At 36.9% G+C, this 13,622-nt stretch overlaps 2 protein-coding genes across 2 annotated transcripts; one reads left to right on the top strand and one right to left on the bottom strand.

The window, feature by feature from the left end:
• Window positions 1-44: 44 nt before the first annotated feature.
• On the bottom strand, window positions 45-2,161 carry LOC145217985 (transmembrane protein 8B-like). Its single transcript, XM_080085388.1, has one exon. It carries the CDS (start codon window positions 2,121-2,123, stop codon window positions 288-290), a length of 1,836 nt encoding a protein of 611 aa, XP_079941514.1. The 5' UTR covers window positions 2,124-2,161; the 3' UTR covers window positions 45-287.
• A 570-nt stretch (window positions 2,162-2,731) lies between these two features.
• LOC145217847 (cullin-4B-like) lies at window positions 2,732-13,562 on the top strand. The gene is made up of 18 exons (XM_080085188.1): window positions 2,732-2,873; window positions 3,574-3,725; window positions 3,944-4,019; window positions 4,122-4,212; window positions 4,480-4,599; window positions 5,003-5,076; window positions 5,347-5,509; window positions 6,305-6,477; window positions 6,944-7,130; window positions 7,535-7,727; window positions 8,186-8,290; window positions 8,802-8,998; window positions 9,702-9,818; window positions 10,351-10,461; window positions 10,823-10,993; window positions 11,286-11,393; window positions 12,045-12,197; window positions 13,238-13,562. Exons 2-18 carry the CDS (start codon window positions 3,578-3,580, stop codon window positions 13,331-13,333), a joined length of 2,283 nt encoding a protein of 760 aa, XP_079941314.1. The 5' UTR covers window positions 2,732-2,873; window positions 3,574-3,577; the 3' UTR covers window positions 13,334-13,562.
• The last annotated feature ends 60 nt before the right edge of the window (window positions 13,563-13,622 follow it).

The raw sequence follows: 13,622 nt of genomic DNA, 5'->3' as shown, positions 1-13,622 counted from the left end.
TATTTACAAAGTAGGCTAAAAACTTCCTCAAACAAACTTCAGCAAACTTTGCCTCCACATTTAATTTTTACAACAGCATAGATTTTACAGTTTTTTTTTGGGAGCATTGCATACAAAAACAGTAAAACAACTTGCAAGAAAAACATTCAGAAGCGAAAAGAGATGATACATAATCTTGAGAACTTCTAATCTAATACAGTGATTAGAAAACAAAAATGTGTAAAAACTTAATTTTCTACAAGCACTTAATAGGGTTCGAACAAATTGGATTAAAACACTAAAAATTTTCAATCAACATGAAGGTTTGTGTCACTGTAGGAGTGGTACATGTTGTCCGAAGGTTCAAGAGCGAATGGTTGTCTCTGCAGGTCGATCTTGTTTGTGTTGTAACTCTGCCCTTCCTTGTACTTTGGACCAATCGGGAGCAAGAACAAGACTGCTGTTGCCATGAGGATATGCCACAAACTGTGCACGATGTAGTAGTTGTCACTTGTTTCGACGAAAGCGTACAGCGCGAGGCCGGTACCAGCACAAGCAAGCCCGGGGATGTACGACAGAAAAATCTTCTTCTTACTCGGATAACAAGCATGTCGATTGTGACACTGTAAGCCCCATGCAGCTATCACCATGACAACACCGATCACGCCTGGAATGACAACCGTCCAGACACTAAACCTGTCGTACGAGACACCAACAGCAAAACCAAGACAACCGGCAACGTGGAGCCAAGATTCAATTCGTTGTGGAGGTTTGGCGACAGCCACAAGTGTGAACCAGATCGCTGAGACTGACGAGAGAAAATCGGAAAACTGGAGGGTTTCATATTTCATGATGCAATAAACCGCAGCACCTGGTTGATCACAAGCATGATAGAAACTGCTCATGAATGCCACGAAGAAATAAACAAGAGCCTCGGTATAAAACTTCCGATATATTGCCAGAGCAACGCAGGGCAGAAACATGAAGTTGCTTAAAGTGAGAAGTAAAGTCTGTAGAAGTTGCTCCCCGTAACTCAACGCCTCTGTGCCATCATTGCAAGCTATTCCTCTCCAACCAACTTTGCAACTGCAAGATAGATACAAAATTTCGTCGGTTCTATATAAACCACATGACCCTTGACCTTTATTACTATGACAACCATCTATACAGGAGCCGACGGAAACTCTGAGGTCAACTTCTGCTTGGCAATTGTTGGAAGTGTTACCATGGCATTTAAAGGTTGTTGTGAGATACCAAGGACCTGCAATGGGATAAGGAAAGTGCCATGTATCCCTCTCACCACCAGAGGTGCCATTGAGCGTAAGCAATTGTCCACTGTTGCAGTTATCACTTGCAATGTACTCAAGTTGATTAACACATGCTTCGACGAGATATGAGGTTGTATCTTCGGATGGTTTTGATTCTACGGTTATTCTCATTATTCCTCCAGAATCCTTGACAGGGAGAATTTCCCATTCAAACAATTGTTGAGTGTCGGAAGATGCATTAAAAGTTGCAGAATCTGAGTTGAACTGGACATTGAAGAGTCCGTTCTCTCTGCGAATGAGCTTTGTTGTATTTCCAGTAGCTGGAGTCACATCAGTTGTTCCACTATCACCAGTTTGATTGTAGACTTGTATCTTTGCATAGTATTTACATTCTTTGGTCAACCCAGCAACATCAATTGTTTCTTCTTGATTCGGAAGAAATACAGAAGCAAAATAATGTCCGGCAGTTTTATTGTCGCTTGGATCAATTATTACATCATAAAACAACTCCTGTAATTGTGAAATGGTGAATGTGTTATTGGATTGAAGACTGATGGATTGAACGAATGTGTTTTCTGGCACGATAGTTTGTAGAGGATTGGGAATAGGTAGCGCTCCTTTTCTCACAAGAAGGTGAACGACGGTGTCGGCACAATGAACAGAAAAACCACCACCAGTTTGATTGACAGTTCCGCTGAAGCGCAACAAGTATTTGTTTGGAAAATCAAAATCCCAGTGAAAAATTTCCTGATCTCCAATGTTGTCGAATCTATGAAGTTGCTTCGGTCCAAACTCAAATAACTTTGTGTCATTTGAGGCAGTGGCACAACTGTATGACAATATGATAGCACCAAGTGTGAACTTAATCCAATACATGTTGAAAATTGCCTAAATCTGAAATAGATAAAATGTTAAGTGTAACAAGTTCTGTGATTTTAACTGCATTACATCCTTCTACACAGTATTGTACACTAAACTACAAACACAGATTTCTAGAAATTGTTGTTTTGTGAAAAAACATTATCCATAAAAGGAAGCATCTCTTCGAACAAATTAATTTTGTTTTGTAATTGTATCAGATCAACAATGCTAACTTACAAATATCAAGTTATATCTAGATATCAAAAACCTTCAACTATTAATATAAACCAAGCTTTTTAGTCTTATATGCAAACAAGAAAAGAAAAGTTTCCATCAAAGTCACGTGAGTATTTTTGTTGTTTACCATAGTTTAATACGCTTCACTAAATATGTGATGGTCGACTGATTTGCTTTTTTGTCGACATTTTTTTGCTTTTTAGATTTTATAAAAGCGTCTTTCTACTGTCTTAAAATTTGTATTCACCAAAAACAGCTTACATTTTTTGATTAAACAACTTAACTCGAACGACAACAGCAATCTTGACATCCTTTTTTCTCGTGATCACTGAAGCAGAAACTTTTTTCCCGCAAGTGACCGATCAATGCCTTGTTTACAACTTTACATGTTTGCTTCGTTTTTCTGCAGCAACTTTTTTTGCTGTTGGTTTGTGAAAAGTAAATCAATTTACAACAAAGTTGTAATAAAGGGTTGCTGCTGAAGGATTTATTTAATTTAACCCTGGAAAAACCCGCCAAGAAATCCAGGTATCTTGTTTTTTTATTTATTTGCTATATTGCGTGGAATAATAGCTCGTATAATTCCTAACATTTTCGATGACAACTTTTAGTTTATTGAGATGAAGATTTTATTGGCTAAAATTATATACCCAGTTACACTAATACTGTTGTTTTTTTGGTTGGGAAAAGTAAACATTTTTTAAAGCAAATATCAGCAAATAAATACGGTATTTTTTGCACGCCTTACACATTACACCAGTGGTTCTCAAACTCGGTTTTCGGGGCCACATGCGGTATTCTGCGGCTCGCACCAGACCTCAGAAAACCACCAAACATTGCTATTTTAGCTTTCAAAGTCATCTTCTTTAGTGATTTTCTCAAGGTTTCGTTTTTTTTTGCGGCTCCTTACACACTTAAGAAATACCATTTGGCTCCGACAATAAAAAAGTTTGAGAACCACTGCATTACACTATGATAGGACAAGCCGATAAGCAATGGAATAAAACCCCTTGTTTCCGCTGGGTGTGTATTTAAGCAGTGTTTGTTGGGCTTGGAACCAAGCAAATTTTTTAAAGCTTTACTAAAAGGAGCTGTATTTTTGGGGTAATTGTGACCATGCAAGAAGATGAAGTTTATAAGAATATGTTTTAATAACACATTACATGTTTATTTAGCCAAATTTTGTTTGCAGTGTGTTTTGCATGAAATTGACTTGATTTGTTTCCAGGCTGATGTCTGGGGATTCAGGTTCATTACTCAACCAGTCGTCGAGCACTGACCAATCAAAGAATGGCGTTTCACGACATGTGACCCAGTCCTCGATGATGATTGGTTCAAAAAGCAGCAATGCAAAGAAACTGACCATCAAAAACTTCAAAGGTGATTGTGAACTTGGTGCAATATTAAAATATTTTACTTGCAAACGTGAAGTAGAGCCACATCTAAAGAAATCATGTCATAATATTGTTGGCAAATATGGGATCGGAAGTTTACTAATGTAGACTGCAAACACCTTTCTAAATTTCCTATAGTTTTTGTGTAAATTGTTAAGGCAAAACTCTCTTTTATAACTTTATAAGACTATGTGTTATTTTTAGCGAAACCAGTGCTGCCTGAAAATTATGAGAGAGAAACTTGGAGAAAGCTAGAAGAAGCTGTTTCAGCAATTCACAGGTTTTTTATTTTAATTTATTCATAATCCATGTGTTTATAACAGTTGTGTCGTAGGTAGTTGCATATGTAGTTGATTGTTTTAACCTCGATTAATGTTTTCAGGTCTTCGTTCATCCGATACAGTTTGGAGGAACTTTACAAAGCAGTGGAGAATTTATGTTCGCACAAAATCGCAAAGAATCTTTATTCTCAGGTAGCTGCTCATAAACGTGCATTGTTTGGATATAGGAATAACATTTGTGTTATTGTCTGTTTGTGACATTGCTAACCATGGTGTTTTATGTGACTACACATTTACAAAAGTTTTGGCATCCAAACCATTTGCTGAGACTGTGCTAGTGCACAGTATGCAAATTACTGCTTAAAAGGAGTGACAGAATGTATTGGCAAACCTTTGCATGTGTGTAACAAGCACACAACATTATAATTGATACCAGACGTAATATGTTGTTTTGTGCAGTTACGAGATGTTTGTGAACAACACATTCGAAAACAAGTTCATGTGTTTGATGAAAATATTGATGGTGAACTATTTCTACGACGATTGGAACAAGAATGGCAAGATCACTGCCAGCAAACGGTGTGTGTAAATTTGTTGTTTGTTTGAAAAACTCTAAGATTACAATTTTTCAGTATGTTTTTTTTCTGTTTTTTAAACTTTTGATATTTTTAACAAAAAGCTAAATACTATCAACATTAATGTTTGTATAACTATTGCTGCCAGGCATAATACCAAGTTTATAGAGCTCTTCTGGCAAATGTATTTTTATACCAATGTTTCGAGGTCCTATACAGGTCGCCTTCATCAGGGTAAATAACACTAAATGCGACTAATACAGTGGACCCTAACCAAAGGAAAAAAGAATTAAATGCAAGCACAACACAACAAAAACACTGCGCGATAACGAATGATTAAACCTCTAATCTTTGAGCAGGTACCTGTAGCACGCTTAGCAGCATTAATGTTTGTGTTTTTGTTCCAGATTATGATTCGATGCATTTTTCTCGTTCTCGACCGGACTTATGTTTTGCAAAACTCAATGTTGCCTTCCCTATGGTAAGCAAAATTATTTTCAGTTTTACACATTTTTATTGAAACCAGAGACTTGTACATAGCAAATTTGTTGTTTTAACAATTGTGTTATCATCATGGAAGCATTTTGTTACCTTCCCTCTTATAAGCAAAAGTTATTTTCACTTTTATGTCAGTTTTTCGAAAAGCACAGACTTGTACATAGCAAATTTGTTTTACAATTGTTTTGTTATCATGGAAGTATTTTGCAGTAACATATTTTTGATTTCTTAATTAATTTGATGATTTTTGCAGGGATTTGGGTTTGGACTTGTTTCGTGAAAACGTCCTCTCCCGTGATCATGTTCGTGAAAGATGTTTGCTTGGATTGTTGGAGCTGGTTGTTCGTGAGAGATCGGGTGATGCCGTGAACCGGAGTTTGCTGAGGAATTTACTTTCAATGCTGAATGATCTACAGGTGATGCTTGGTTCCAAATCATATGTTACTTGACATTTTTGTGCTCACGAAACAAGATTCGAACACAACTTTCATGAGTCTTCACCTCCAATTCTGCCCCAAAATTAAACGAACTGTTCAATATTCAAAGTAAATGCAAACATTACTGGCAAAATGCAATTATAGTAAAACTTTTCATCAATTTATTAAAAAAACTTGGGATTTGCTAAAATCGCAAGTTTGTTCGAGCATCTAACGATCTAATGCTCAGTGTATTGTGATGTCACTCCCATTTATGTGTAGTTCTTTTCATTTTTTTGAAGTCCCTTTTCTGGCCACCAGGGCCGTATTTAAGATCTAGGGGTCATGACTTGTGAGGCAAGCCAATGCTAAGTAAAACACCAACATTTTTTGAGTAACAACAGCATTAATTAAGAACACTTTAAGTTTTGCCTTTTTTTGAAACAACATCACTTTTATTCTTTAAGAACCCTACTTTTGTGCAGGAGCAGTGATCACATGTGCTATGATGTAAACAAACCCATTTGTTACTTGTCCATTACCTTACTCTGCAATAAGCAATAAGTAAACAATTTGTAGTGATTGTGTAGTGCTCGGCTTAGTTCATGCAACTACTCGACCAAGCGCCCCGCATAAAAACATTATAGTTTATTCCACATTTGTGGGTATTTCACCAAAGGACTGAGCTAAACTAAATTACAGTGTTGTTCTTGAAAGCAAACTCACTCGTTTGCTATTCAAGTGATTTGACTTGTGGGAATTACTGGAACTTAATTTGTCATTTTGTTTTTTTAGATTTACCATTCGTTGTTTGAGAAACATTTCCTGAAAGAAACGGAACAGTTTTACTTGACGGAAGGTGACGTAAAGAAGAACCAACTTGAAGTTTACGAATATTTGATTCACACTGAGAAGAGAATTGAGGAAGAGAGGAATCTCTGCATCACTTGCATGGATAATTCAACACTGTAAGTTGCTTGGTTGTTGCTGAAACATACTTGCTGAGGTTTAAGCAGATGCATACTTATACTATTTTAAGGCTGCATGGATAATTCAACACTGTAAGTTGCTTGGTTGTTGGTGACACAAACTTGAAGAGGTTTAAACTGAGATTATTTAAGGCAGCAGGGACACACAATCTGAAAGGATTTTTCACAATAATGTATTAATAGATTTTTGGCTGTTTGGTCAAATCCCAAACCAAGGTTTAAAAATACATACGGTTTGATTTAGTTTGTTGATGGTGAAGTGCCTGTTTGAAAAATTTTTGCAAACTTGTGGCATTTCAACATAGTTGACATTCGTAAGTAGATGAATAACATTCACATGCACACTATATTATCATCTGGTTTGTATTGTTTACATCCATTTCCACAAGCTCAACAGATAACTTGGGGGCAAAACACAATTATAATTTTTTCTTGTGCATTGTAGGAAACCGCTGATTGCTTGCGTGGAGTCACAACTTATCGCTCGACACACCGATTTCCTCCTTAACAAAGGACTGAGTTATCTGATCAACGAGAATCGCATGTCGGACTTGCAAAGATTTTATTCCCTGCTCTCCTCCATACAAGATGGAACTCAGTCCCTCTGCACATGTTTCACAGATCATGTCAAGGTAGACCTTCCCACTACTCTGTCCATGAACACCCCACAAACTTTTGTGAAAGGGAACACATACTGTTTTTGTACTATTCTCTTCTTTTTGCCTTCTTTCTTTTTGCCAACAATTAGCTCACACTTGTTTTAGTTTCTTATTTTTGGGGTAAAGTTTAGTTTTAAAATTTATGTTTTTGAATTTGTATTAGTGCAAGATTTTTATGTCCAAACCCTAAAAACAGATTATTAAACAAATTTGGTGAATGTGTGTGTCTGTTTTCACAAAAATTGAACTAAAAACAGTGTGTTTTCAGTTCCTCCCAAACATTTTTTTTAGGATAAAGTTCGGGCATTGTTATTAAACATATTTTATGGTCTTTATGCTCCGACCAATAATGCTACTTCACACTATAACATTTACAGGGTGTAGCGAGCGGGATTGTGATGGATTCAAACGCGGACGCCACAATGGTTCAAGATTTGCTGGATTTGAAGGAAAAACTCGACAACATCGTAAATACTTGTTTCGATAAAGATGCAAAGTTTATTCACGGATTACAACGAGCTTTCGAAAGCTCCGTCAACAAACGACAAAACAAACCTGCAGAGCTGATAGGTGAGTTGATAACATGCTGTTTCTCAAGTCAGAAATATTTTGTTCTGTCAAGTGGGTTATCGAACCGGTTTTGTGCAACCAACCATATCATGCAAAATTGTATTAAAGTCAGTGAGTCTCAACTGCGGCTCCCATCTACTTATTTTGCGGCTCGCACCAAACCTCAGAAAACCTCCAAGCATTGCTATTTTAGCTTTCAAAGTAATAATCTTCAGTGATTTTCTGTGGTTCTGGGGTGTTAATTAAAAAGGTTGAGAACCACTGATTTAGGATGTTATGAAGAAAATCTGTAAAACTAAATACTATTTGTAGCATTTTACTACTTAATAAAACAAAGGATTTTAGTCATTGCTGTATTAAACCATTTTGTTTTTGTATCAAAAAGATAGCAAAGTACTTGGCACCACATATGTAACTTGAGAATGTTGGTTTGTCACCATCGTTGGTTTAATTTCCAGCGAAATATGTCGACCAGAGAATGAGATCGGGCAACAAGGAATCAAGCGAGGCTGAACTTGATCGGACGTTAGATCGAATCATGCTGTTGTTCAGGTTTATACACGGTAAATAAAATGTTGCTGCTGTTGATAGTTTTCACATTACTCTGCATCTTAGTTTGTTATGAACATAATCTTCCAATCATTGAAAACACCAGCTTGCATTTAGTGTTGACAATTATCCTATTATTCCTATTGTGAATATAATCTATAATTCACTAGTACGAAAAAGATTTAATTAATTATTCCAGTATTCTTTTGTCATTTTCCAACTTTCTGAATCAAACTATGAAAGCAAGCAAAACAAATTGTATGTTTAATAATTAGTCCATTTATTATTCTGTATCTTAGTTTATTATGAGCATAATCTCCCAGCTATTAGTAAACGATTTATTTGAATTTTCCACTGTTTTTTTGTCATTTTCTCTCTGAATCAAAATACAAAATCAAGTAAACAAACTTGTTAAAATTGTGTGCTTCATAATTACTCGATTGTTTCATTTGTCAGTTTTATGATTTTTCTGCAACATAGAAGTAAAATCAAATTTTGTCCTCATTTTCATTTCCTTGATTTTAGGAAAAGACGTTTTTGAAGCTTTTTACAAAAAAGACCTTGCAAAGCGCCTCCTAGTGGGCAAAAGTGCTTCTGTTGATGCCGAGAAGTCGATGCTGTCGAAGTTGAAACAGGAATGCGGTGGAGCGTTCACGAGTAAACTCGAAGGAATGTTCAAAGATATGTTCCACTCGAAGGAGCTGATGAGTCAATACAGACAGGTGAGTGTATGATGTTTATGTTTCACTGGTTGAATGGTTCTGAACGGGGGTCCGCATACTTATGGTCCTGAACCACTGTACTAGTGTTTGAGCTGCTTTAAACCAATGCACGATAAAACCTGTGCCTGCTTTTAAAACTTTGTTAAATACACTCGGTGCACAGAACACATGTGCAACAATAACACAAGTGACACATAATGTGATTATACTATATTGTTTGATCGTAAACTGCGGTTTATAAAGTTTAAAGTTTAAGGCAGATTACATTTTTATTTTACACCGATCCTACTGCTCCCCCTTTCATATTCATTTAAATTTGGTTTGTCTGTAGACATTACACGTTAGCAAATGTTCTGCTGGGTCAAGTTATTTGCTTCCCTAACAATTGTTGACAAATAGGTTTACTTTGTAACCCCTGAAAGAATATTATAAGCCAATAATACATCACCACATGTGGCGTACAATTGAACACATTTCAACAAACTGTCCTGTTATTATTATGAATTATTGATTTCTTCACATTTGAAATAAATTTAATACACGTTACTTCTTTACGATGAGTGTATATGATAAGCTGACAGTTAACGAAACAATGTTGTTTTTCCAGTTGCACATGTGTTTTTACCACTTGAAAAAACACTCATTACATTGTTGTGAAATAGATTTGAGGTAATAATATAACAAATGTATTTTTTCTCTACAGTACCAGTCCACGAAGGCAGACATGCAAGATATCAGCGTAGATATCAACGTTAACATTCTCACAATGGGATATTGGCCGACATACACGGCCATGGAAGTTCGATTGCCCGTTGAAATGGTTGGTTGGTTTCATGTGTGGCATTGAAGTGGGTTTTACAGTAAACTGTTTCACACAACCACTATTGTGCGTGCAACTCTGTAATTGTAAACTGGTAATGTTTATCGAATAGCTCTTATGTGACACTTGTTTAGAATTCACATAATGACAAACTTTTGATCTAATGCAAATGTGGAATAATAAATATACTTTCAAATGCATGATACTTTATGTGCAATGGTAATACTGTTAAATCCACTTTTATTAGTTGATGTTTGAAATGTCATTCACGGAGCTAAAACTAAAATTTCAAACTAAAAAGTAATTTGGTGAAAGTTAATTTCAAAAACACAATTTAATAGAGTCAATAAAATATTCCATTTGGGACCAGTCGATAAAAGTGTGTGTAAGTGTTGAAAAATATTCGCAGTTTACAATTTAATCAAACTTCTACATTACTTGTGTGTGTGTGTTTGCTGTCAGGCTTATAACTTTTATTATAGACTGTGAATTTACTGACACAAATAATTGACATTGTGTTGATTTGTTTCAGGGCAAACTCCAGGAGTGTTTCAGGCAGTTTTATCTGATGAAACATTCTGGGAGAAAACTCACGTTTCAATCAACTCTCGGACATTGTGTCTTGAAAAGCAAGTTTAAAAATGTAAGTTACTAAGTTGTAAAATTTAAACTTAAATTGCTTTGATCATCATGGATTATAGCAGTAGTTCCCAACAGGGAAGGAATTTACTTTGATTTTTACATGTGGTTTGTAAATAGACACTTCAGCTCTGGAAATATAACCTGTAAAGTTGATAAAAGAGCCAATTTTAAATGATATTTGCATGGGTTAGCATCTACTATGTAATATATTGGGAAGGAATCAAAATGTTTTGAATAGTTACTTGAGGAATCTTTATAGTTTTGTTAGAAGATTTAAGTTATCACCAAAGTGTAAAAAATGAGACAAACAAAAGGTTCCAGAACTTGGTAAATTAATAGTGATGTCATAAACATGTTTCTAGGGCAACAAGGAGCTTCAGGTTTCTCTCTTCCAAACTTTGATTCTTCTCCTATTCAACGAGGGCGACGTCTTCTCGTACAAATACATCCGAGATGAGACTTTGTGTAAAGACGTTGAGTTGAAACGAACTTTACAATCGCTCGCTTGTGGGAAGGCCAGAGTTCTAACCAAGGTTTGTTCGAAACTTTAAACCAGGGATTTGGAAACCTACATGCTTGTGTTATTTGCTGTGCACCTGCGTGGATAAAAGTTTTTATTCCAAAACTTTAGCAGTGAGTGGCCACGATTTGTAAAACGATATCTGGCCCAAAAATATTGTAAAACGCTTAAACTAAATTAGAATGTGACGTAAAACTAGAGATTTTTACGTCATATACAGTATGACGTCATCGTACCACGTCATCGAAAGCGAATCACCCCCAAGTTTCAGCCAAGCAGTTAACCTTGATATATTTGACCTTCAGATTCCCAAGGGCAAAGATGTGGGTGACGACGACAAGTTCGAGTTCAACTCCGATTTCAAACATAAACTGATTCGGATCAAAATCAACCAAATTCAGATGAAAGAAACGGTGGGTTGGAAAACGGGTTGGGTAACTAGCTGTGTGCGCTCAACCGTAGCAAGTCGGGGAACTAGCTGTGTGCGTTCAACCGTAGCGGGTTGCGCAACGGATCGTGTTGGGCTAATCCCGAAATTTAAAGAAAGGGGCCCAACAATTATATTTGGGAATTCCCTTATGGCGTATTTATTCTGCTTCGGAAAATTTCCCACACTAATGTGTTAGACCGCACGTAAATACTTAATTCACACGTCAAACTGCCAGCTGTTGCTCCGTTGCCTAATTTCGTTTTTTAGTTTAAAACGACGCGTTAAGCGGCAAAACGCTTTGTGCAAAATTGTAAGCAGGCCCAAATCCGAAAGTACAAGACCGAAACCCGGCCCAACTTTAAACTTGGCACTTTCTACAGCTCAAGGTCCCTAAGACGAGCTACTTTTGTATTGTTAGTGCAGTGAACTCTTTATTTAAACCCTTATTACGTCACAATTGACGATTAGATAAGCCAATACAATTGGATGCATGCGCGTGGCTTTGGCTTTGAGATAACGACTTCCTGTAATCACGCAGCGGTAACGTCTGGGGTTTATTTAATCTACGTAAAACTTTATGGAAAGCGTGGAGGCCGGGTAATTTCCCACTCACCCATGCTGTTTATATTCACAGGTTGAAGAAAACATCGACACGACCGAACGCGTTTTCCAGGACCGACAATATCAGATAGATGCAGCGATTGTTAGAACAATGAAAATGAGAAAGTCTTTGTCGCATCAACTTCTAGCGTCCGAAGTTTACGACCAACTCAAGTTCCCGATTAAGGTACGTATGTTTATATGTTTTTGAGGTGGGTTGGTCTAACACACATTATGCCTAAGCATGTAAAAACTACGTCCACGACATGTTCTAATGCTTAAACCGCCCTACAAGGTTTTATAATGCTTGAGTTCCCGAGGCACATGTTTAGCTTCATACGTTTCGGGATTCTTTTAACACGTATTGTGCCTGGAAACATACAAAAGTTAATTCATGGCATTCCACTTATTTAAACGAACATGTTTTGTGCGTTTCTGCCCTCGGTTTAATCCCGATTTTTTTAATCTCCACCTTCCCGTGTTAATATGCTTAAGAGGCCGACTTGATTCGGTTCAGCATCACACGAACGTTATTTCTGTGTATTAATGTTTTGGTTCAACGCTAATGCTGCTCCATGCAAAAGCATCAAGCCCCAAAATACAAGTAAGCTGCAGACAGTGCACATTGTTTCGATTTATAAGGTCTCATCAGTGCAGCTGGTGACAATACGTAGGGCATATTGGCTAGTTTAGCCATTCATGTTGGGAGTAACAGGGTAAAAACCCGTACTTCACCTATTCTGTGCGATGCCACAACTGGGCATACACCACACATGAAACTGGGTCACAATAGCCAAGCAACTGCTTGGGAAACAAACCGGGTTCAGTGTCACAGTATCAATGTAAAAGCATGAAGCCAATAATAGATAAGCGGCAGACAATGCCCCCAACAAACTGCCGTTGAATGGCTACACTAGCTCAAACGGCCCATGTCTTGTCACCAGATGCACTGATGAGACCTTATAAATTGAAAACCGCATCGCAGATCCTTATTTCACGGCCGCCGTTCACCTGATTGTTTTTATTTTGAAATTACTGATGCAAAGAAATTGGTTTATATCATATATATATATATACCATCTAATGGCACCGTAAAAGCCCAGATTAGTTTTCGACTTGATGCACCGATTGGGCTGCACAGGGCCTTTGTTTATGATGTCATAATCTATATTGTAACGCTTGTGGCATGTTTCAGTTTCTAATATTTCCAAATATTTTTGTTCACAGCCGACGGACATCAAGAAAAGGATTGAAAGCTTAATAGAGCGCGATTACATGCAAAGAGACAAAGACAACACGAACCAGTACCATTATGTCGCATAAACACCCATTATTGTTGGCATGACGACAAGTTATGACAATACGACGTTGTAGGAATTCTAGATTGCTCGCAGCAAAATACGGAACCTTAGTTTCTTGATAATTCCGGCCGCAAACAAAACTTTCTGGAAATATTTTCGCTTTTGCTCGAATTTCTTTTGTTCCACGCTTCTTGTTCTTTTGATTGTGACGCAACAATTACGTTCAAATTAAACGATTTTTCTTTTGTTGATGTTTCTGTCCAAACTTTTTATATATTCGGCCCAAAACCTAACTTTTGGAATTCAATGAT

This window comes from Phallusia mammillata, chromosome 3 (genome assembly GCF_965637545.1).
Source record: "Phallusia mammillata chromosome 3, kaPhaMamm4.hap1.1, whole genome shotgun sequence".
Classification (NCBI taxonomy): domain Eukaryota; kingdom Metazoa; phylum Chordata; class Ascidiacea; order Phlebobranchia; family Ascidiidae; genus Phallusia; species Phallusia mammillata.
This window is presented reverse-complemented; position numbering and strand designations above follow the sequence as displayed.